The sequence below is a fragment of the Hesperophylax consimilis genome, chromosome 5, assembly GCF_061612785.1.
Source record: "Hesperophylax consimilis isolate HC1 chromosome 5, BYU_Hcon_1.0, whole genome shotgun sequence".
Classification (NCBI taxonomy): Eukaryota; Metazoa; Arthropoda; class Insecta; order Trichoptera; family Limnephilidae; genus Hesperophylax; species Hesperophylax consimilis.
This window is the reverse complement of record NC_142840.1, coordinates 15,942,621-15,969,804: the sequence shown is the minus strand read 5'-3', so window position 1 is coordinate 15,969,804 and position 27,184 is coordinate 15,942,621. Positions and strand designations below refer to the sequence as shown.

Here is a 27,184-nt window from a genome sequence, read left to right as displayed (position 1 = left end):
ATCTACTTTATCAATCACCATATTAAAATTAATTTTATTTAATTTATGGACAGTTTGACATATGATTGTAGTTAATATTTGTCTACTGAGGCGGGTAAAAGAAAAGAAAACAATGTAAACAACCATGAAATTAAATAAACGCCCGGGTTGCCGGCACTGAAACTGAACTGAAAAAATACTAGACTAAGATGTAAATAAATATAAAGCAAACAGACAAGTTACCACCAGTTAAATATATACCAAATATATTATGTATACAGGGTGTATCGGCACGTACCCGACAAACTTTATCCAGCTATTCCTTAGCACATTTTGAGTAAAAAATGTTATGGGTACTTTGCTGTCCGGGAACATTGTTTATTCAATAAAAAAAAAATTCCACATGCCGCAGTGTCATTGGCATTGCTTCTCGTGCTCATCAGCTGTTATCAGCAAGCATGTCAAAAAGTGTCTTCGCTCTTTCGTAAACACTAAATAATAATAGTTAAAAATGAGACGAATGGTGCCATGCCATTTCGTTGTGATTGTAAAAGCGAGCCAATTTAGGTACATACGTAAATTATTCAACGAAACACGAATAAAATATTGCCAGATGGGTTTTCAAACTTTGACAAAGGATAAAACAGTGGTGACATGTGGTGAAAATATGAATAATATTTTTTTATTAAAAAAAAACGTTACCAAACAGCAAAGTGGCCATAACATTTTTTACTCCAAATATGCTCAGGAATCGCTTGTTAAAATTTGTCGGGTACGTGCCGATACACCCTGTATACATGTGTTATGGTATATTACATATACCATAACAACAACCAAAACGCTTCCTGGTACATCAGAAACTCAAGCTCTATAATAGGTATGTAACACTTTTTAAAAATTGCTTTCGATTTTACCAGGCAATAAAAACAATATTATTTTCATGATAAGATTTCATTATTTATTGTAGCATACGGTTAAATTGATAGTAATAAATCAAACTTCTATCACACATTCGACGGAAAACTGCTTCTGGCAAAGTCGTGCAATTTACGTGAAAGGAAATGATAGATACATGATTATATGACCAACATGTACCTACTTTCTAATGATTATTATGAATTTTAATTACGATAAAAAAATAACTTTATCAAGCAGCATTACTTTTACGATGGAGATAGTACCACACCTGATCTTTTATTCTGAGAAAATCTTTTTTTTTAAATGTTCATTGGAGATTTTCATAGTAAGCAGTTTAAAAATTAAGATGTATACAAATACACAAACAATAAACAAGAACTTTGCAATGAAATCAGAAAACCAAAAAGGACAAAGCCAATATGCGAAATAATTTATTTTATTAAGCAGGGGTGGTCACACTTTTTTTTAGAATCGACTGGTTTATAACGAATGGAATGAAGAAAACATTTTTTGATAAAAGTTAACCCAAAATAATACTTTTAAATATCACAATAAGTCGGTAACATGTTATATTTAAATGGTTTGTTTTCATCAAAACACAGGACACAACAAATCTTTTTTGTATTGCATTTTTTAGTAAGTAAGTGTGGGATCAAAAAATTGAAATGTGGTAGTGATTTTAAGTTTCATGCGCTTTGCATCTAACACAATTTAATTTTTTTAACGGAAGTTACTATAAATGGTTGCAAGAGCGAGAAACAGTAGTCCAACATATGCCATAGTAAAAATAATGATAAAAGTGACCTAATTTGCGCTTTGTACTGAGCTTTTATAACATGAAAAAAATAGTTTTTTTTTTTGCAAATTAAAAGTTAACCGAACCACTTGAAGATGTTATAAATCACTGATGTAGATAGTGAAATGTTGATAGTAACAAACTTCAAATAACGTTAATAATATTTGTAAAAGCCTTAAGGATTGCATTGTATCGCAAATTAAGGCGATGCCATACGTAGTATTGCAAAATCATGTGTTTTTGGTTTGAAAATTTGGTCGCCTAGAAATGTTTCAGATGCTTTAATTAAATACTGCGATTAGAATACTGGCCTTTGAAATAATCGAGTATTTTTTAGATAAGTAATTTTATAAGCCCAGAAAAATAATGTATAATGCCTATGAAAACTGCTTTAAAGTTCAAAATCTCCTACTTACGAACGCATTTTCAGTTATGATTTTATCATTTAATGTGGCAAATTAAGTTATTTATAAAATATTTATGCCTGAACATCCACAAAATAAAATAAAAGGCACTTCTTGGAGATGTTTTTTTCTTGCATAAATCAAAACAAGCGGATGGTGTTAAGCAGGAATTTAAACCTTATCGCTATCTACGTAAGGGTTGTTATTGATAGCGGCTCCATTTAAAATATTACACAACGTAGTGCATTGACTTAAACCAAAATCCTTCAAATTCATGCGTTTTTTGTTTGAAAATTTGATCGCTTTGAAATATTATAAATTTGGGGATGGTAAGGCGAGACAAATGAAACATGATGTGTTGTATCGCAGCGTCTATTGAATAAGTGAAGTTGATGTTACGATGACTACGAACCGACGCTTATCGCTGAAGTGGACGTGGCAAATTCCTCAGATCGAAGATTGATACCTCGTCGGTGGATGGAGTCAACCGCGAATCTTTTATGCCGATGGTCAACAACAGATGAAGCGAAGATAAATGGTTGTGGAGTGGTTGTGACTATGAAGTCAGTGGCTCGACACCGCGTTGGTGGAGACCGGATTTGTGGGTGATGCTTAGCATTGGTAAAAGCCATGGGTCTTCAGGTACTCCAGTGTGAATTGAGCCGAAGTTTCGGTGGACTTGTTTGGCAGATGATGCGAGCGCAAATGAACTTGCTGTGCGGGAGATGCAGGCCGGCAAAGATGTCGCAGGGCCAAGGCGCAGACCACCGATGATGTCACAAGGCCTAGGCGCTGATGTAATTTGCCGCGGGGTCGTGGATCTGACTTTGACTAGTAGATCGCCTTGAAACCCAAAAGAGAAATACATTAGGTGAATAGTGTACAGGTTATGTTGTTAAATTTTAGCCGCAGAAACAATGTTCATATTTTGTATTTCTGTGCGTAAAAGCAGATTGGAAATATAATTATTTTACAAGATTTTATAACGAAAGATGTGATTAAACCGTGTTCGTAAACAAACGTTTTTTGTAATCATTATTTTTTATTGATTTAATCGGAAGCAATAATACTGTCATGATTTAAAAACAGGTACAAATCTAAGGTAAGTATTTCAAGAGAATTCGTATTTTTAAGGAATTTTTACTGCAGCTTATCAGCCAATTATCGAATCGGGAGTCACCTTTATGTAGTATAACTCTCATTTATGTGCGTAATAAAAACAATCCAATTTAGCTTCTGTTATTTATCTTTATGGGGTGTAATAACGCCAATAATAAAAAAATTTCAAATTTGCCTATAAATTATGATTTTGTACTAAATTATTCAGTCGGTAAAAGACAGTGGTAACAAAATGTTATCCTTAGTTTTTGTGGCATTTTTACTGGTTTGCAATGCGGCAGGTAAATATATTTTTTGCACTGAATCACCTTTTCTAAATCTCTTTAAATCAATTGTTTAAATATAATGTTATACAATCAGTAACTATTTCGAAATAACTAAGTGTATGTATTATTCGATATACAGAGTTGTGTGGCGGTATGTCCCCACAGACTAACGCCTGATGCTTGGTTAGTTCTAATTACAAAAAGAATTCTTTAGTGCAATCGTAGGTTTATTTATCGTATTCAGATAACGCATGAGAGACGTAAGGTACATGTCCAGTAAGAGAGTAGTTATTTATTTGGAAGCATTTTATAATTATTGTTAAAATAAATAAAAGGTTGTAAATTCAAATTCACTCAATGTAACTTATATTCAACAGAACAGTAGAATACCTGAACGATTTTTCTTTTGAATTAAACTGTATTGATACGAATGCTTTAATTCATCCCCCCCAAATTTGCGGCATAAACGAGGAACACTGCGGATATTTTAAAATCTTTTAGTTCTTCAAATTATTTATAATGAACGATTTCAGCATCGCCTAGCCTCGGCAGTCGCATCGTTGGCGGAGAAGAGACAATAATAGAACTTCACCCTTATCAGGCGGCTCTTCAGTTTAGAAGGGGTAGTCAAGTATTCTCTCACTGCGGAGCCTCCATCATCAGCACCAAGTTCCTGCTCACTGCTGCTCACTGCGAGCCGTGAGTTGACGATCCCCAACACCTATTATATTAATTTACGAAAATAAAACAATATTATGTAATATTCACAAAAAAACGAGTAATGGTAAAGGGTAATCGAAACAATTTGGTAATTTCTAAAATTTCGTTAAAAATAACATATCATAACAACGACTCGACTGTTACCTTTACAAAGTTACGAAAATAGTATGAGCATGAATAATAAAAAAAGAAAAAATTATATGAGCATCAATGATGAACAAGACAAAATTATATGATCGTGAATGATGAACAAGACAAAATTGTATGAGCATGAATGATGAACAAGACAAAATTGTATGAGCATGAATGATGAACAAGACAAAATTGTATGAACATGAATGATGAACAAGACAAAATTAATATGACCAAAAAAAGTTAGTGTCATATTAGATCAATATATATATAAATTAAAACGAAGGGATAGTAATATTTTTTTTGGATAATTTAGCAACGTTTTTGTGAAAACTCACCTCAAAGTTGTGCTAGATACTCTCAGTATCGCCCTGGTGAAAGACCACAATTCAGAATCGAAACGTTGCTTGAAATTGTTTTAGTCGTATTTTGTGACCATATCTGAATAGCCAGGAATTTCCTCACCATCTTCTTCCCAATCTCCTTTTCCTCCCCACTACCCTTAGGCTAATAACATACCCCAGTTGAGGATGCCGTAGTCCCACTCCAGACGGTTGAGAGCAGTTGAGACTCTTGTGCGGTATTAAAACATATTACACCCTTCAAACTGCTGACAAGTGCTTTCTTTCAGTATTTGGCCGCATCTATTCTTCGCCCGAGTCGGCACCACTAACTTCAACGAGGGCGGCCAGCTCCTGAAGATTGAGTCATTTATCCAGCACCCCAAGTACTTTAGGCCTAACCTGGATTACGACTATGCCATCGCCGGCTTCGCTGATGGTGACGAGATTGTCCTTTCTCCTAATGCGCTGATCGCCCAACTTGCTCCAATGAATGCACCAGACCCAGCAGATGGCAGTTTGGTATGCGTTTCGGGATGGGGGTACGTGGATGTAAGTATAATATACCAACAAATCTGCTATAGGTCACCCCAAGTGGTGCTCAATGATTGGTGAATAAGCAGGGGTGACCGGGTTCATTTGGTGAGGTACATTCAGCATACGCTCTCCAAATGGTCTCTCTTGACCCATCCCTTTGCGTCGCAGCAGGAGGGATGGATTCAAGCGTCCGTCACACCTGGACACGGTGATCCCTAGATTCCCACCACCCCTCATACCTTTTTACTTACTCTCCTTCCTTTCCCTAAAAATATCCTCCACACAGCATCCCCAAAGACGACCTAGACCTTGAGGGAAATTATTTTCCTCACGGCCTCCTGCGTGGGGCTTAAGGTAAAAAAAATATATTTACTTGGTAATAATTTTCGGGGTCCTATCATCTGACATTCTTTCTACAAAACACATTATAACTACTTTCAAATTTACGAGTAAGTCAATAATATACTTATACTTCTATTTTCCCACAGGAAATCCGTCCAGATACAGAAGTTCTGAGAAAAGTAAATCTTCCAGTATTCAACTCTCGTATTTGTGAACAAATAACTCCATCTTGGACCCCAAGACACTTGTGTTTGGGAGGAACTCCCGAAGGATATCTCAGTGCCTGCTTCGTAAGCAATCATTCAAATTTCAATTATTATATAATTGTGTCATTTATGTGGTATTATTACATATTTTTTTAACAATTCACTTGAAACCAAAAAAACGTCCCGATGAAATAAAATAATCCCAATGCATCATTTTTAAAGAAATTTCTTAGACCACAAAAAGGGTTCTATTTGAGTCAACGTGACTTGTTAGCTATTCTTAATTTTTGTTAGGCAAATTTTCTTGACAATACTCTTTTGTTAATATATAAATAACTAGCGAGACCCGTGAAAAATCACGCCGTAGTCCAAATTCTCGACAAAAATTTCCAATTTTGAAAAAAACGGCAGTTTTTCTCTTGAAAATATTATATCATTTTTGGTTATGGCTTACTTTATAGTCTGTTTGAAATCTTCAAACAAATATTTCCAACTTTGAAAATTATATTTAAATTCACAGCAAATCCAAGTAATAGAGTTCATTGAACCAGAGTTGCAAATGAATTTTATAACGAACAGAAATTAGTATTTTTGATAATACCGTTTTGATTATTTAAATAAGTGAACACCATTCTTTTTAAATTAGGCATCAAAAGTTTTCAGTATAAAACGCTTGGTTTCATTTAATAGGCGTGTGAAATATTATTGTGAATATATGTACATTACAATAAGAATGCAATACTTGTATTCTTCCATAGAATATGCGCTTTTTTATAAAACTTTTGGTGTCTAGCTTCGGTCAAAGATCATCGGCACATATTGTATGCGGTGAATTTTTAAAATCTATTTTTCTGGTACAGAAGAGTTCTCAGTAGGTACTAGGACCATACCTATTAAATTCAATGAATTATATTTTAGGGTGACTCCGGCGGCCCTGCTATGCAGAACGGTATCCAGTACGCACTTGTCAGTGGAGGAAGCAGTTGTTTCGCCCCGGGAGAGCCGGGAATATATTCCAAAATATCCCTCGCACGGGAGTGGATAGATGAGGTTATCCGCCTTTGAGATATTACAAATACTTTCACCAAATGAAATTCTAACACTTAAAACTTATACTACAAACGCTGGCATTATTTTTTTCAAAATTCTTTATTTTTATGTATGAAATGTTTTGTAAATAAATTAGAATAAAATTACAAAAATTTAAACTTGATCACTAACTTGTACCTAATATAATTACGAACATATCAATTTTGAATCCACAATATACTGATCATCGATAGCATAGAACGTAATAAAAACAAATTTATTAAATATCTTTCCTCCAAATCATACAATTTAATAACAACAAAAGCAGTAGTTAATTTAACATTTATACATAGAATTTAAAACAAAAACATTTATTTTTAACATTATTATTATCACATTTATACATAGAATTTTCAAACAGTAACATCAACTATACCGAACGTTTGTCCCTAATAAATTTTAAAATACCTTTGAGACGTAAATTACACACAGCGCAGTTCCACACAACAAATGCAAGCATCTTATTCGAAAATTAACCATAATATTTGTCTAAATTCTAACATCGACTTTTTTTCGGATTCCCTGCCGATATTTTGAAAGAAAATCATATACTCATATACACACACTCTCACACATACATGCATACACTACACAGGTCCCAGGTATTTATTAAATATACATACCACATATAAGGCATTACAGGAAACATGTCACAGGTACCAACCTTGAAATTTTTAATATCTGTTCATTGTTTCACCACTGTATCCAATGTATGTACGGTTTGTTTCCATGATATTAAATACATATGCTAGTCCGAGCGAGAGATCATACGTGACGTCAACGTTCTAGTATCTTCTGTCATTTTCGTTTTTCAAACAAGACGCGTGAGAAGGAAGAGGAAGAAGGTAAATGACGTCCATACGAGCTCTCGCTGTAACTAGTTTTAAACCACATTTATACATTTTTTTAGGAATGTAGGAATTACAGCTTTTATAAAGTGTTTTGAAAATATTCAGTTAGGAATTCACTTATCCATTATTGATAGAAAATATGACATATTAAAACAAAGAAAACTTTACTAATTATCAAGATGATTCGACACTATAAATAACAGTTTTAGTCCATCGGGATTACAAACTATCAAGTTTTTTTGTTACAGCCGGTATTAAAATCGCGGAAATCATAAAAAAAATTACCCGCTACTGAATAAGATACGCAAGTGTGAGATGACAACCTCATAAACGGCGTAATTAGCTAATAATGTGTACATTTTCGGCTCACAAATAATTAGTCAAACAACCATATTAGATAACAGGATGTGCCGTTAATCAATAGATTAAAACATTTCAAATATATGAATCCTGATATCGTAAACCTTATAAACATAGACTTTAGATACAAAGAGGTTCTTAATGTTATTATGCTTTGCACTCTTTACATGAGATTCGGACGAGTTTTTGTTAGTTATATTTATATTTTATTTGTTACAAATTTATAGACCTTATCTGTCCAACTAGGAAATCACAGTTTTAGGAGAGTTAAATTAAAAATATTGGTTTCTAATATTACAATACAGGTACAGCTGACATTATATGCAAAATTTAGAGGTCCACCACAATACAATGCAACAATTACAGCAAATACTATTAGCACAATTAATTTATTTATAGTAATATTTTGGAAGCCAATCCTAAAATTACAGGGGATAGGTTTTTACTGTTTACCTCTTTATTATTTGCTTAGATGGTGCACTCACGTAGTTATAAAAAAACACGGTGGTATAAAAACAAAAATATAATTTCGAAAAATCATAACAACTTGAAAATTAAAGTAAGATCATTGATGTGTAAGGTGGAGGATAGTAAGATGTTTTTTTTTTAGAAAAATGTGTACCTACTTCCATACAATCATGATACGAAGAAAATTAAAAAATGTATTCATTTTCGTTAATTTTGATGTTTATTTTATGCTGTATGGTCCCTTGATGGATACTTTGATTAACTTCAGGAAAGTATTAGTTCGCTCTCTTATCTTCCTAATCCTTTAGGTCAATCCCTAACCAATTTACAAAGAATGTATGAACCTTTTTTTTTCAAAAACAGGTATTGCGTTGTATAATTTTAGTTCTAAGTATGAAAACTGTTTTTGCCCGAAAGATGTTTGTAATTGCTACAATTGGATTACTCCGCGAATGTTATTTAGTAATGTCAGATTAATAAAAACAGTTTTATTTTATAAAAGGGGAAAATTATATGAATACAGGTCCGATTCTCGTTTCCGAGCGTCTGATCAGACTACCAAATAGACGAACAAAATACACGTCCGATTCTAGTGTCTGATTGTTTGTGGTCTCAGTCGTTTCCGATCCATATAGCAAAATACTACAACCACCACAAAATATAATATATGGCGCAATTAATTTATTTACAAACGTCCTTTATTTACCAATCATGGAACTCCTTTAACATTACGAACGAAGGCATTAATACTTATTTATTGTTTATTTATTACTTATTACTTTAATTTATAGAACTACATCTTAATTTTAAGTTTTATTTTATATGCTTACCAACTATCGGATGGACTAAAACGTACATATATTCCCGGCCCTAGATGAAGTCGTTGCAATTCAAAGCACTAGTTTGTCATTGTCGGTAAACGTACAAACGATAATTATTGTGACCCTTATGGAACGCTACAATTCTTTCGAAGGCAAGAATCTTTCTCTCACTGCTCTTTGGTATATTTTTCCTGCTTGTTTACTCACGTAAATAAAAATGTCAAGCATTTTACGGTTAACAAATACGAAGTAAAGGTATATTTACAATGAAATTATGGAACTATGCTAAGCCAAGCCAAAATCACACTAAAAGTTTTCTGCCACTCGAAGCTAGATTAACATTAACAGCTTGCGTCAATCTTTAAACTCACCGTGTTTTTTCAGATACATAATTATTAGGTATACATAGAAGTGCCATATACAACAGCTGATTAAATAGTCTCTTATTGAACTCTGCTGCTGCGTCGGCAATCTTGGAAAAAATCATCAAATTTGCTGACATCCAGGTGTTATTTCCATGTGTTAGCATTTCAAGGCCATTAGCATTAACCCAACACAGGAGGCCCTGAAAATAATTTCCCTCAGGGCCTATGTCATTTTTTGAAATGCTGTATGCAGGATCTTTTACAAGGAAAGGAAGCAGAGGAAGTTCTGGGACGGTAAAAGTTCATGATCGGGTAGAAATCTAGGTATTAGTGTGTCTAGAAGTGACGGACATAAGAATATATCCCCCCCACTGTGACGCGAGGCGATGAGCCGAGAGTTGGAGATGTCAAATACCAAGCTGCTGGCGGGCAGGCGCACCCTAAAAACACCCCACCCGATGCCCCACTTGAGACTTTCGCGCGGTATTCACAATCCAAAAAAAAAAACTTCAAACTTGACAATCAACGGCTTAACTGACGCTTACGGGGTGATCCTGTCTCCTGTTCGCCCAAAAGTAAAAAAATTAAAACTTAGAAATAAATTCGTAAATTATAAATTATTTTGATCAGCATTAAAGATTTAGAAAATACAACACAAGTGTGTATCTTTTTTAAGTGTGTCGGATAATTTATTTATATAATTTTTTTAATCTTAGCTTCAATAAAGTTTTTGAAAATGTGTGCAGATTAATTGACTTATCTGTTATCGATATATCATGAAAATCAATAAAATATTTCATCATCAAAATTGCTAACATTCGTTATGTAAGTACCATTAGAAAGTATCACATACTTTAGTAAATAAAATTGATGATCAAGATTTTTTTTAAACGTTTAATAATAATAGGCATGGTTTGGATAATCGAGATTAAGAAATGAACAAGTTTTTTTTACAGCAGGTATTAAAATCGTAAAAATCATGAAAAGATTATATGGATATGCTAGCGTTAAAAATAAAAACCCAATGAAGTGCTTATCTTTAGGGGGAAATGAATTAATAATGTGCGCATTATCGGCTCACGGATTACAAGTCAAACAATCGTAATAGATAACATTTACATTTGCTATTAATCAGTAGATTAAATCATTTCAATTAATCCTGATAGCGTATAGTATATAAACAATAGACCCTTGATAAAAAAGTACGTTCTGTCTGAAAATGAAGTTCTTGATCGTATTGTGCTTCGCGCTATTCGCATGTGCTTCGGGTGAGTTTATTCTTTATTAAGACTAATTACATTACATATGTAGACTGACAAAATAAGGTTTTTAGAAAGAAATTAGAAAAAGACATTTGCAATTGAAAAATTCTAGTTTAATTAAAATTTATACTCCCGGTTAGCGTAAAGACAATAATTATTCAATATTTTTATAATAAAATAATGTATTGTTCAAACCTCTAATTGTGGTACTTAAGCATTGAAAATAATATTAACAACTCTCAAACGAAAAATTTGAAAGCAGACAATCAGGAAAACAATCAGTCGCATCTAGAAATTGAATCTAGGACCTCTGCCGTGCCCGGGATATGCTCTACAACATTTCTGTTTTTGTCTATTGCACCCTTTTCATTTGAGCGGTGTTTATATTATTTTCAACGATTAATTTACCATTATTATTACTATTGCAATCCTGACCCTGATCCTAATAAAAGTGTTCAATTATTTCGAAGGCTTTCTCATAAATATGTCAATCATTTTTCAGTTGTTTATAATAGGATGATATATTTAAAAAATCTGTTAAGCCAAGAGAAAACCGTACTAAAAGTACTTCAGCCATTCGTTGAAAAAATGTTTCCAAGAAGCTTATTAAATATTGCACCAATTTAAATTATAATTAAATATTAGAAGATACATAAGGATAATATTGTTGCTGCGAACGGTATTGTTATTTGATCTCGAGACCACCACTGAGCCCAATATCAACGCGCCAATCTTCAGAACCGCCGTGTTTTTCCGGTACATAATACACACATATGTACGAGTCTCCTCTACCACAGCTGGTGAAATTGTCCCCTATTGAAACATGATCTGTGATCTAGGAGGTTTTGGTTGAACTTTACTGCTCTATCTTGAAAAAATCCTCTAATTGTTTGATTTCCAGGTGTTAATTTCATGTGTTAGCATATCACGGTCATTGGCTCCATGAGTTCGATGAATTCGGTAAAGCCTCATCATGAATGTGGCAGTACGGAGACTTTACCGGTACTAGTTTATTGAATTCCATTTACATGATTTGATGACGTGATTGTTTGCAATTTTACCCATTGTGTATTATGTTATCCGTTTAGCACAACTGGGCCGTATCGTCGGAGGCCAGCCCACGACGATCGACGCTCGCCCCTACCAGGTGTCCCTACAGTATAGGTCCATCTTGGGAACATACAGTCACAGCTGCGGAGCTTCGATTATTTCTACCAAATTCCTGCTCTCCGCTGCTCACTGTGCTCCAACGTAATAAAAATTTGTGATTACATAAAAAAGCTATTTACTGCTATTTTCCCTATCTCTTATTCAGTCGACATGGAGCTTGCAAAATACATAATATTTTTTTCATAATTTTGATAATCTGAAAGTAAGTTGTTTTAAAATAATATAGATTTTAGAAGTAAAAAAGAAGAATTACTTGTTTAAATAACAAAGTTTTAAGGTAGTAAACTTACTTACTTACGTAAGTTAAAAGTTGAATTTTTTGTATGGGAAAATAAATAACCATGAAAAACATTTTTGAATTGAAAAATAAATATTAGAATTTCGATTTTTTTTTCTTCTATTACCATGTAGAATTGTAGAATCACGTCCCGAAGTTAGCGCCCATTCCCCGTGGACACCCTGTATAGTTCTAGTTGTGTTAGTAATAATGATTTTCTTACGAGTTGGTTTGATGTTGCAATCAGCAAGTAGTTTGATGTTGTTCATATGTGGACCGGTTACTAAATAATTTGAGAAATACGTCTGGTTTCCACAATCACCTCTAAATTCATCTGCCAGTTAAGACCTCCATCGTTGCACAATCAACATGGTAGAGTAAATTAAAAAAAATTAAAGTATTCTTAGATTTTTTTGTAGCCACGGAATCTTTTGGAAAATTTAAAATATGGTAAAACTGACTTAACTCAATATTCAAATCCAATAACGTAATCTGTCATTTTTGTTCCAGCGCATCAAGCCTCGCCAACCTGTATGCCCGCGTCGGCTCGACAACCTATAATTCCGGTGGACAGATCATCAAGGTGGCCAAGTACATCACCCACCCTCTGTACTCCAGGAACACCCTGGACTACGACTTCGCCATCGCCTCCTTTGCTGATGGAGTCGAGATTACCCTGGGCTCTAATGTTCAGGCCGTCAGGCTGAGCGGTGGAGAGGACCCAGCTGTGGGATCTTCCGTCACCGTCTCCGGATGGGGAGTCCTCTCTGTAAGATCATTAGCTTACATCTGTTTAGTGTAATTAGAACTTCGCTTGTAAATATTTATGATGCTACAGAGTTCATAATGCTTGAAACCCCTGAGACTATAGTAATCATTTCTATTTTAGAAGTGTAGAGAGATTCAGTGGGGAGAAGAGGGAAATGGAATTAATTTGGCTTTCCTGGATAGATAAAAACCGAAATTTATCAATGTAAGCCAGGTGATTTAACCATTACTTAATTGCTACTGGGAAGAAGGGAAAATTTCTTCATCCTGTATTGTTGACAGTATACTTTATTTAACTCTTCCATTAAACTGTTTTACCCTTTAAAGGAAACCTCCTCAAGCGGACCCACAATCCTCCAAGAAGTCTCCCTGCCAGTTTGGGACAACGTCAGATGCAGTGGCGTCTACTCTTTCATCACCTCCAGGCAGGTTTGCTTGGGAGGAACTAGTGTAGGAGGCACCAGTGCATGCTTCGTAAGTATTTGATTAATTAATCAATAGTTCTCTTTATACTGCATGTCCGGTAGTGTAATTCTTCTAAAGTTAATTATTCTCGGGATTGCCTTTATGACTTCATCAATTTCTATAAGAATTAGTGCTCGACTAAAAGATGCACTTCATTCACAGTCGTTTGAATCCCGCCTTCTCAATATGACATATGAGATTATGGGAACACCTTATTATATTGATGGTTGATCAGCAATATTGGTGCAATAATGACCAGGCTGTTTTACAGTGAATTTATGCACGAAGAAAATATTTATTTTTAAAAATGTCTCATAGATTTCACCTCTCTTCTGGAAGATTTTTTCAATTTTCTTTGAAATTGAATGTAGGTACACGGTTGATTTCATGCTTTCTTTTCGTCGCGTGTTGTCTATTCCTAAGGATGTAGTCCAGTATAATTACTGTAACATCTGTAAATAATAGTACACTTTATGGAAAAATATTTTGTCAACATCTAAATCGGCGTCTTTCAGGAACTTTCTCTTGTTAGATAACTCAAATAAATTAATTTCTCTATTTTTAGACCGAAAAATATTAAATTTCATTGTGAAATACTATTTAATGCCCCACCAAATCAAACAAAAATAACGGAAACTAATATGTAAAAACAAAGTTTTAAACACACGACTGATAACGGAATCATAATCGACTTGCAAACAACGAAAACAATGAAAAGAAAGTTTTACTATTTATAGACTAAATGCAAAAATTTAAAACCATAGGCCGCCTCAGAACGGGAAATCAGGAGGACTGTGAAAATTGTTAAATATTCTTATAATATTATGCTTTTTACTTACACCATGTAAAAATTTTGCCTAGTTAAGAATAAAAAAATATTAAACATTAAATAAAATCAGAGTTCTTTCTTAGAGCGTGAGCACACAGAGAGCGGTCAGGAGTTCCGAGTTCCGAGTTCCGCGTTCGGCGTTCATTAGAATGTACTGATACTATAACAACAACGCACACAGCGGGCAGTCAGATCGCGGCGGTCAAAACGGAACGCCGCGTTCTAAGAGTTCTTTTGCCGCCGAGGCAGAGAACGCCAGAACGCCGCGATGTTTGAGGTTACAAACACAAAAAAGTTAATTGAATTGGTTAGGGAAAGGAGTTTGTTATACGATTTAAGTGATGTAAATTATAAAAAACGCGAAAAAAAGTCGAAGCTTGGTTTGAAATTGCTACTAGTAAATTTAAATTTTAAGTAAATTTTATTATTAGTAAATTCGCCTTGTTCTTCTCGCGTTGTGTTGATTGGGTGCACCCAATACTTTCTTTTCTTTTTAGAAGATGTTAAGCTCCACAAGAGCAATATATTTTCACGGATGATGAACTTTCGAGTGACACGTTGCATATGCAAAGACCCAAACGAAACTAGAACGCGAGAATTTGAACGCCGCTTGTGTGCGTTGGAACTCTTGAGCGGTCAACGGTCACTAGAACGCAGAACTCTGACCGCTCTCTGTGTGCTCACTTAAAGAATGCACGATAAAATTAAATGATGATTATTATTAGGTTGATAATTTCTCTCATTGCAGTATTTTTTCGAATTGAAGAATTTTAAACAACTGATTTAAAATAATTATGGTAGTACACTGATGCTATTTTTTAATGTATTTTTAAAGGGAGATTCCGGTGGCCCAGTAGTCCAGGGAAGCGGCTCATCCTTGGTGCAGTACGCCCTGGTATCCGGTGGAGACAGCTGCACTCTTCCCAACATTCCAGGAATCTACGCTAGAATCTCATCGGTCCGCCCATGGATTACCGAGTTGACAGGAGTCTAAACAATAACACAATAAGCAGAATAAACAATGTTTATTGTAATTCATTCCTCTGATTTTCGAAGAAAATCTTTTTATAATCTAACCCAACTGACTTAAAATTACCCACCATCAATATTTACCAATCTACACAATAAATGCTAACTCTGACCATATCCTTCTGTTTTTTATTCCTACAATAGGACCAATAAACAAAAATTAATGAAATTGATAAAAAAAAAATACTGTCTGATTTCGAATAACTAGTAGAGTATAGAATAGAATCTGTGTGCAGAATGCATCACCTATCCTTATCCTATATTCCTCTTCATTTCTCCTTTACCTATTTATTAGTTTTAAGGCAAAATAGAATCCTCCGTCGTACTGACTTTTACCGTCAAGATTTATTTTTGGCTTAAACTTATTTAACCTTATATGCATTTATTAATATTTTTATTAAGGTGCTTACAGAGACGCGTATAACAGACTCTTAAATGGTTTGGGCATGTAGAGCGAATGAACGAAGAAAGAAGTGTAAGGAGAATATATGACGCAAATGTGAGTGGTAGTAGAAATCGGGGACGCCCAAGGAAGACATGGCACGATCAAGTGAACCAATCTAATGAATTTAATACTGCGGCTTCATTGTCAAGGAATCGGAAAATGATCAGGTTAAAATAATGATAGCATGCCAATAAAATAATATTTATTCAGAATATATCAAGAACACGTTTTCTTTTTCTTATAAATATCATTTTCTTATAAATACATTTCTCATCAAACACTCGCTTTTAACTGATACTTTATTAGAAATTCTGTCAATTCATTCGTTAAAGGTCTGCGGTCCCGTTTTTAACAGGAAAACGAATAATTTGACCATATTTTTAATAAATTAACAGAATTTTACATCAATATTTTTTTCCGTTTACTTACATTGTATTCGCCCAGATTCGCACATAGTTATTATTAAATACTAAAATAATACATACGTAATGACTGAGCAGTTGTTAATATTGGGCATGTAGATACGATCAATAGATTACTTTAACATTAATAATGTACAATATTATATCCATTAAATTTTATACTAAAAATAATTTTTGTATTTCAATTTTATGTTAAATACTTTTAAGTAAGTAAAAGAATCAAATTTGATTGATTTATTTTGATGAACGATTACACTTAATCTTATTGGAACCTAATAATTATGATATGAACTTAGATGAACTCCGTGACAGAACGGAAAGCTCATTGGCTCTAGACCTAGACGTTGTGGGCGCAAATACTGATATGGGCACAGAGGTATATTATATTATATTGTTTTTTTTTACTCAATAGGGAATACCTGTTTCAAGATGAGTAGGTTTACAATAATATTTAATCGAATAAGTACATAATACATACATAGATGGATTATGTGCAATATGGGGTTTCTACAAAAACTAACGATATGGGTAATCTTTTTGATATCTTTTTTGATTAAACGGAAGTTGATACTACTCATTACGCAATGAATATTGAAACCAAATCACGCAATAGTTTAACAATAAACAAAATATGTGAAACATAAAATTTTTTTTTTTATTGAAGGAAGTGAAAATGAAAGTAAACAAGTCCTTATGTTTTTGATCAATCAGGTCATCAATCAGGTCATCAATCAGATCGTCATCAATCAGTCGTAATCACTCAATTATTATTTAAATGTATATTTCTTTGCGCAACAAAAAATATAATACAAAGAAATATAATACGAATACAAACAAATATTATACGAAGAAATTTGATACAAATTAAAAATTCTTCATCATAGAGTAGATCCATTGCCAAAGCTTAGTTAGAATAGAAGCAAACATACCGCACAGAGTTTTGGCGCCGGGCGGAAAGAGCCGTAGAGTCACGAGGATGGCCGATTGAAGTGCGTCATGCCACGCTTGCTACGCAAGAGTCGGTTTTACCACCCTAGGCGCGCCAAAAGATGTATGTAAAGATGATAAAATAATCCACCGCACAGTAATGATGTCTAGACTATAGTAAAAATAATATCGGATTTATTTTATCTTGTCAGTTATTATAAGATATGGTATTAACGTTAAAAAGATAATAGATCAAAATTACTTTGTCACCTGACTTAGTTTACTTATAACACAATTGAGTGATAAACACTTGAATGAATAACGAACGCTTGTCTGCCCGTCTGAAACAGCCATTGTATTGTATTAATTTATTTTAAATCCTACTATCATTTAAAGTAAAATATAAAATAGTAAGCTTTTCTACAATTTATTTAAAAAAAAAAAAACTGCTCTTTAACGGGCATCTTGAACCTTTATGTCACATTCAGGTGTGTGTAATACTCAAATGGGGTCCTACACTTCAATGGATGGGTTGAAATCTTTAAAAATAGACCTAAGGTGGGATTGATTTCCATTTGTATTCCAATAGCTCAAGAAGCTCTGGAGAACTAGCTTCATTAACAGCTCGGAGACCCGCCAAACACGTCTTTAACATTAGTAAGCAGTTGAAACATACTTAATGAGAATGGGTCGTTGTGCAACTCGTCCTTGTCATCGACAAAGTAGAATACAGGATTTCTCAGTATCGCCTTTGTGAAATACTTCAATCCTGACTCAAAATGTTGCTTCAAATGGCTTTAGCCGTGTTTGGTGAGCCGACCTGAAAAGCGAGGTAGTTACCTCCACACCTTCCTTTTCCCCATATCTTTATATCCGTATCACCCACAGCCTCACAAACGTATCTATCCTTTTAGACGGTTGGGAGCAGTTGGAACTTTAATGCGGTATTCATAAAAAAATTCGGTTATGAAATGTCATGGCGACTTTTTGTTTCCTTTTGAACACGCCAATTTTCTGAGAATACATTAGTCATTCAGAATATATCCAAATACGTGTTCTTTCTTAATAAATATCATGACTAAATGCGACAATATCAGTATTTGTATGAACACGTGCTCCACCGTCCTCATAAAACATTCGCTTTTAATTGATACTTTGTTGGATATTCTGTTATTTATTTTGGTTAAAGACTTGCGCAGTCCCGTTTTATAACGGGAAAACGAATAATTTGACCAGATTTTTGATAAATTCACAGTATTTTATATACTTAAGTTTTCTCCGTGCAACATTGGTTTCGTATCCTTAAAAAACCCTCCGTATTGCTTCCCCAAAGATGGCATTGACTTTGAGAAACACCTTCGGGGTATTGAAATGTGTATGGAGTTAAAATTTTGTTTTTGAACATGTTTTACTGTTTAAAAAGGTGATGCATTTAAAACGAAAATTAGATAATATATCATAAGATCTTTTCCATCTACCAATTTAATAATTTCATGTGTTCCACAAGACGTGGGCCAAAATGTATTTTCCAGTGGGAAATTTGTACCTATTTGGCCCGCCCTCGTCCGGGCCAAATTTTCACATTGCGTACACAGTACACATACTCGCTTATGTTGAATTTATTGCCACGGTTTAACTTAACGAGTAAACTTCGGTAAATTATTAACGTAGTGTATCGCAATATATTTAAAGTGGCGGAATTATGGATGTGGAGACGATTCCTTCACGTTTTGGTTGCCGAGGTCTTTATGCAGTTGGCAAGACTGATTAAGGACAGGGTCTGTGCAAACAAACTAATTTGTAATTATTTCTCGGTCAAAAGGTACTGCCCAGATTTGTAAGGGTAAAATTATATTATTAAAACTAACACACACACAATTTTTAACTTAACATAAAATGCATATCATTTAATGGTCAGAACTCTACAATCACGGCTTTGTAATTTTTGTGTATGCTATATAGTATGCGGAGTGTATTTTTTATATGCAGAAGATAGAGTGAGTAAAAACCGGTTAGTACAGGGTGCAGCAAAACAGACAATGCAGTTTTGAAAGCCAGTAGGTACATATCATGTGGTGGGAGAAGGAACCTGGGAAGAGTCTCATTGTGTGGAAGGGTCGTGCCGTTTTCAGTTGTTTCCATGATTTGATCAGGACGACACCGGGGCTTCGCAGTCAGTTTCTTGAAAATGGCAGGTCTTTTGATGCTACCCAGTGAGTCTTCCTTCTGCGATTTCTTCCAGTGTTGCTAGCTGTAGTATTTTTTTAAACATTGCCTTGGAAGAACTCAAGAATGAATTTGAGAGAAAATTACCGCTATACCTATCGAGATGTTTCAAAAGCGGCAGAAACTTAGACCTAAAAATCTGGAAATCGCCTACTTCAATATATCACTTTCCTGATGTCATGTTCACGATTTAATGCATAAAATGGCATGATGTGCCAGATAAAATAAAATAAAGCCCATTTCTGTAAGTTTTGCCGTTTTATTTAACAGCCCTTCAAAACTGCGCCGTCGGTGTACAATTGCGTTGGGTTCTTACCTAAGCGTACTGAGTTCAATCTTCTGATAGCTAATTACTCCTTCATAACACGCCTTTAATAGTGGGAAGAAAACAAACTATTGTGAGGTTGCTCGTAATCTGGAAATATTTGTGTTTTTGTATTTCAATATTTTTTAGTGAACCTGAGTCCTGTAGAGACCTCCATTATTCGAGGGAGAAAACAAACGTTGACAAGTTCCGCAGTCGAGCTGTTTAAAGAGCAAGTCGGAAAATGACGGTGGAAAACGACAACCATGTGCAAATGTTGGGCACGCGTTTGGCGTGTTTCACTCTTGCGCAACAACGCCGAATGGATCAAACTTCCTTTGTAATTAATACTTGTAGAAAAAACCCAATATTTTAATGGCGTCTGTCTATCTGTACATTTAGAAAAGGGAATTATTGATTTTTGAAATCATTTTCTGATATCTAGGAGTTCCAGGGCAGACGTATTTGCCAAATTCAAAAGAAAGGCACACGAAATCTAAAGGTACATAAAAATGTTTGTTTTTCCTTCGTTTGTCGAAGTTTTGGATACCCAATTCATAAACGTTATTATTCCGCTTACAATGTGAAGGTATAGTAATAAAATCCACGTTGACAAAACTAACCTGTTCGATATATTCTGTAATATAACGTCTTTATAGTACAACAAAATAAAAATGTATTAATGAAACATGAAATAGAAAGGTTACTTCACTTGAATCACAGGATGAGGTATTTTCAATTTGAAAATCAAACATTGGACATTTAAAACTCAAATATAAAATGTTATTTCTTGTGTTCCATGCCAAGAAATGTTTTCAAATCAAACAAAAACCTTTCGAAATATTGAATGCATGATGGAGCTGGATTATGTACTTTCCGAGCACTTATCCCAAATAGGAGGTAATCGCATTATTCAGGGTCTTAAGGAACGAACTTGACATACTTTAACCAGTAATTCTTGATATTATTTCAGGTAAAAATTTTAATGAAATTTAGGTCTCCGGTGACTTATTGAATTTGTTTTTCAATTTTTTATATTTTTTTTCAACTTTAAAAAAAAAACTTTTTTACATTTCTTCACTGGTCATACAGACTAGTGACCGCCTAACCCCTCACATCAACCGTAGCTGTCCAATTCCTACTGATTGTATATGTTTTTTGTTGAAAAAAAAACATAAAATGTCACCTTAGACCAAAATTTTACACAAATTTTTTACTTCAAAAAATGTCATCTATCACTGGTTAAGGTAAGTCAAGTACGTCCTTTGAAATGCTGAACAAATGTAATAGTTAAATTGACCTAACAAGTTTGTGTAACTAAGCATATTCTGTGCCATCCCCTATTTTTCGGTCACATGGAACTTTCACATTCCAATGCTTTGATGCCTAACCTCATCCCTTAATGAATTTTTTCCACCCGTAAATATTTCAGATAAAAAGCAATGTTTCAATTTTGAATGGTGGTTTTATACCAGGGCGATACTAAGAGTATCTTGCACTCTGAAATAAATGCAACTCGATTTTTGATCCCGCTAATAAAATATATAGAATATCTACTTAAATCATCTACAACTCCCATTGCTGTAGGTTAAATGACAAAATCGGGATTTTTTATTCATATTATATCGATGAAAATGTAGATTTGATATCATATTTTAAACAACTTTGTAAAGTAAATGACAAATAAAATATACTCTAATGGTACATAATTAGGTTTTTTAAATGTAACCTGGATTGGATAACCAAAAACGTTTGAAACTAATTAATAAAAATGAAACCACAAATTACACCTCAAACTAAAAAACAACCAGGAAACTTATAATTAAAAAAATAATTCCTAAATGTGCAAATACTTTCAGTAAATCTTGTGATAAGTTAATAATAAATATTAAATCATTTAAAATAAGGATGGTAGTTATGCACAAATTATTTCAATGACTATTTTTGCAACATAGTGTGCTGTTTAGCTGATAAAATAAATATCAAGCCACATATGAAACAACGTTAGAGCATTATATCATTATATATATTTGACGCACCACGGAGCTCGAAATAATTACATTTGTTAAATATCTTAAGCCAAATGCAAGTGCTGGCTACGACGACAAACAAAATTGTAAAATAATTCTTAATCTATTCTAACTATTGGCTTCTCCAATATCAATATAAATTAACCATTGTATTACAGGGGGAACAAGTTTAAATTTAAAAAAATACTGCTACATGATAAACAATGTTACTTTAGAAAAAATAGAATGCTCTTTTGGCATCGAATTACCCGATAAATAAAATGAGAACCAGCATAGACAATGGAAATCATTATAGCAATTCTCGTAGTCCTGCAAAAAGTATTTGTTAACGTGAGTCATGAGATACTACTAAAAATGGTGTAACTGGTCCTGCTTTCTAACTCATCAAATCGTATCTAAACAACAGAATGCAATGATAAACTAATGTATATAAGACAAGGTTTTATGCATAGCATAAAGGATAACAAATAATTATAAGATACATATTGAATTATTTGGTGGGTTGGAAATAAGCCGACATAGCTCAGTGGTTCAGAGCACCTGACCGGACATCAAAAGGTACGGGTTCAATTCCCGTTTGGGGCATTTATTTTTACTCGGGAGATATTTTCAATTTGTATTGATATGTCAGGCGATAATTATTGGTTATAATTATTTGTTATAGTTTAAAAAATATATTAAAAATTAATATTTAAAAAAAAAAACAGTTGCATGATCTCTCTGAAAAGACTCTCGTAAACCATTACAAATCGAAAGAAAAAACCTACAAATTTCGGATAATGAAAAATACCTAATGCGGTACATACAAAAACTATAAAAAAAAAATTATCTCACTAATCGGTGTATTTGAAATCGGTGTAGTAATAACAATCTGTTCTTTATTATGTTTTACCACCACAAATAAAGAACAGATTGTTATTTATTTTAATTCCATCTTAATTATCTAACAGAAATATGGGAAAACACACACATTACATCACAACAATACTCTTTTGACAGTACAAACATATTTTGATCTACTCCTGTCAAAATTAGACATTTAAACTAATTACAGTGAATTATTACACATAAATATTATCGAGTATTAACAAGCAGCACTTATTTACTAACATAGCAGTATTTAGCATTGGAAGAACTTGTGTACTGTGTCAACAAAAGCAAAAATAAATCATCGACTCCCAACAGTGATAAGCAGTGAATAGTGAATTTCCAAACGTTTCACAATGGAAGTGCAAAATTTCATCTCCAAAGCAGAAATAGCTGTCAATGCCTTAAATAAAGTACTTTTTGATCCGGCCAACAAATTTAACAAGGATCAAATCTCTAAAATTTCCCCAATTGCATGTGAAATTTTAAGTGCCATAAGTACCATGTCTTCAGCTGTAGCATCCAAAACTGCTAATTTAGAAGGTGAACTGCGTGCATACAAGGATATTAGAGCAAATCCTTCGCAAAACAACTTTAATATTTGCGAGGCAATTTCGGAAATGAATGAACAACAAGTGCGATCTAAAAATATTATTATTTGCAATGTGCCCGAAAGCATTAAAGCGGCAGAAGCTGGCAGGATCTCGGATGACCAGGCAGCTGTCACCAGTATAATCGGTGTAATCGACAATTCAGCAAATGAAAATATTTCTAAATTTTATAGGGTTGGAAAATTATTAAATGACAAGCCTAGACCAATAAAAATAGAACTACAAAATTCAACACAATCCAGAAATATTCTAAGCCAACGAAGTCTTCTCAAGAACAATGTCAAAATTTACCCCGACTCAACACCGGCGCAACAAAAATTTCTGAGCGATCTGAGGGTTCAGCTGGAAAAAAGGAAAGAAAATGGTGAAGATGTCACCATAAAATACATTAACTCCACCCCCCAAATCGTGCCGAATCGACCAAAAAACTAGGAAGTCACAAAAATATTCAAGAAATCCCACCTAACCGAACCAGAACTATAAAAATCTATTATCAAAACATCCGCGGACTGCGATCAAAACTCGATGACCTACAAGCAGCTCTACCTTCTCATCATCATGACATCATTATACTTACGGAAACCTGGCTAAACTCGGAAATCAAATCAACTGAACTTGGTCTTACTAACTACAAAGTATTTCGTTGCGACAGAAACGTCAGATCAAGTTCCAAGTCAAGAGGTGGAGGAGTTTTAATTGCAATAAAACAGAAGTTGTCAGCAAGAAAATTAACCACGAAACACAATAACATCGAACATATTTTTGTGCAAATAACGACTCCTCTCGAGAAAATTATATTTGGAACGGCCTATCTACCACCACTTTCTGACCCTCAGTCATATAGAAACCACTGTCAAGACATCGAAACAATTTCATCAAAATATCCTCACTCGAAAATTGTTATTCTTGGGGATTATAACTTACCAAACTTAATATGGAAAGCAAATAACTGTGGTCTCATCATAAACGAAAGTGAAAACGATCGTGCACGTGAAATTTTGGACATGGTAAACTTTCTAAACTTTCATCAACATAATTTTATATATAACAGTAACAATCGCTTATTAGACTTAGCTTTATCAAACTATCCTGAAATGTCTGTTGAACTCTCAAATGATCCACTTCTACCTATAGATAATCATCATCCTCCCCTATACATTAAATTAAATATGACATGTGATAATGAAAGGAAACCTTCACAAAGCGTCCTAAACTTTAAACGAGCCGACTTCGACTCAATTAACTCCCATTTCTCAAATACAGACTGGTCTTTTTTATCCGATGAAAGCGTTGATGAATCGTTAGATAAACTTTATTTATATTTTTCTAATACTATTGAATTCTATGTACCTTTTTACACACCAAGAAGCTATACCTACCCGGTTTGGTTTTCATCAGAGCTTACAGCCTCTCTTCAGCAAAAAAAGAGTCAACACAAAAAATTCAAACAAAGTAAATCCATAGATGATTATATAATCTTTAGCGAAACTAGGAAAAAATGTAAAGATCTTTCCAAACAATGTTACAAAATGTACATAACCTCTGTCGAGGACACTGTCTTTAAATCCAAAAACCTTTGGAAATTTCTTAAAAAAATGAACAATGAAAACACAGACTACCCGCCAATAATGCATATGAATGGAATCAGTGCAAACAATACACAGGATATTGTAAACCTTTTTTCGGACTTCTTCAAAAATGTATATGATGAAGACACTCCAGATGATAAAATACCCGAATACAAATTTAATATGACCACAAACTTAACAAACTGCCAAATCACACAAAAGTGTTGCGAACAAAAATTACTTTCCTTAGACACTGACAAATCCGCTGGCCCAGACAACATTCCACCAATATTCCTCAAAACATGCTCTAATACATTATCTAAACCACTTACATTACTATTTAACCGTCTCTTGTCCCTTGGACATTTTCCAGACCGCTGGAAATCTAGCTTCATTACACCGATCTACAAAAAAGGAGACGATACTGACATAGCTAATTATCGCCCCATTTGTATACAGTCAGTACTGCCAAAGCTTTTTGAATCATTGGTCCTTGATGAAATCTATCCCAAATTAATAAAATTAATTAATCAAAAACAGCACGGTTTTATCAAAGGAAGATCCACCGCAACTAACTTAACGGTATTTCAAAACTTCATTATACAATAATTTGCAGAAAATAAACAAGTCGACTGTATATATACAGACTTTTCGAAGGCATTCGACAAAGTATCCCATAAACTACTAATCCAAAAACTATTTGCTCTAGGAATAAGGGATAACATGCTAAAATGGTTTAGTAGCTATTTGTCAAATCGTAAACTGTTCGTTAAAATAAAATCTTGGATGTCGAAAGCTTTCCGGGCTACCAGTGGCCTACCGCAAGGTAGTCACCTTGGCCCGGTTTTGTTCCTCATTTTCATCAATGATATAACCAATTGCTTCAACGATGTCGAGGTATTGCTCTTTGCAGATGACGTCAAACTATAGAAGAAAATAACTGATATAAATCATTGCCATATACTACAGTCAAATATTAGTAAGTTTAGAGATTGGTGCGTTCAAAATAATTTATTTTTAAATGTAGTAAAGTGCAAAACCTTGACTTTCTTCAGAAACAAAAATCCTGTTTTATTCGAATATTCCATCAATAACATAGCTTTAGAAAGAGTCACGGAAATGAGAGATCTTGGAATTATTTTGGACGAAAAACTAAGTTTCACCAATCATATCCATCAAATTGTGAACAAAGGTATGAAAACACTAGGCTTCGTATTAAGAACAACTAAAAACTTTAATTCTTTGCAAGCCATTAAACTATTATACGTATCTCTAGTAAGAAGTCTAATTGTATATAACTCAGTAGTTTGGTCTCCATCTTATACAATTCACATTAACAACATTGAGCGAATACAAAAAAAATTTCTACGTTTTATAAATTTTAAATGAAATATCCCTGTCGAAGACTTAAAATACAATTTCTTATTAAATACTCTAAAAATACATACATTAGAAGATAGACGTAAAATAAACGATTTAACGTTCTTATTCAAAATACTTAACTCTAAATTCGACTGTTGTGAACTCCTGCAACTTATAAACATACATACACCCACAGTAACAACACGACAAAATACAATATTCTACAGCAGCACACATAAGCGTAACTACATTGCCCACTCTCCGATACAACGACTTCACACCATGGGAAATCATTACTTGGGTGATGTTGACATATTCAATACCAACTTGGCAAGTTTTGTGGATCATTTAAAACATTTATTTCAACAATACTCCTAAACACATCATGTAAACCAACAAATAGCTGTAATTTTCTGTTTTTGTTTCTTGTGTTTGTATAACTTGTTACATAGCTTTTATCAAATGTAATTTTATTCTTATTTTTTATGTTTGAAAGTATTTGTCAAATTAAAATTATACTACCAACCATGTAAAAGCCCTCTGGGCGTTAAATAAATAAATAAATAATAAAAAAAAATTACGTTTTTAAATAACTTAAAGATTAGAGAGCAAAATCAAAAAAAATTAAATAAGAATAATATATAATATAATAGGTAGTAAAAATGTAGAATTATTCAAAATGATCTCAGTAGCAAATTGCCAAACCTTACTCCCGGATAGAGTACAGGTTCTGAAATCGGGTCACGGCTTATATTTTCTTTTATACTTTTATTTTTATTTTCTGCGTCTTGTTTTTTTTTTTTTTTTTTTATTTATTTATTAAATTTAATATAGTTACATTTTATACAATATAAGATATGGGTAGTCCCACAAAGCTGTGACAATCAGCTTGTCTGTAGGTTCTACCA

The 27,184-nt window shown here is 33.6% G+C and overlaps 2 protein-coding genes across 2 annotated transcripts; both read left to right on the top strand.

Moving 5' to 3' along the window:
- The first annotated feature begins 3,443 nt into the window (after nt 1-3,443).
- On the top strand, nt 3,444-6,825 carry LOC149423574 (trypsin-1-like). The gene is made up of 5 exons (XM_089631653.1): nt 3,444-3,497; nt 4,016-4,181; nt 4,966-5,227; nt 5,701-5,844; nt 6,679-6,825. Exons 1-5 carry the CDS (start codon nt 3,449-3,451, stop codon nt 6,823-6,825), a joined length of 768 nt encoding a protein of 255 aa, XP_089487779.1. The 5' UTR covers nt 3,444-3,448.
- A 4,108-nt stretch (nt 6,826-10,933) lies between these two features.
- LOC149423573 (trypsin-7-like) lies at nt 10,934-15,613 on the top strand. Its single transcript, XM_089631652.1, has 5 exons — nt 10,934-10,982; nt 12,065-12,227; nt 12,934-13,192; nt 13,519-13,665; nt 15,321-15,613. The coding sequence occupies exons 1-5, from the start codon at nt 10,934-10,936 to the stop codon at nt 15,477-15,479; spliced, it is 777 nt and encodes a 258-aa protein (XP_089487778.1). The 3' UTR covers nt 15,480-15,613.
- The last annotated feature ends 11,571 nt before the right edge of the window (nt 15,614-27,184 follow it).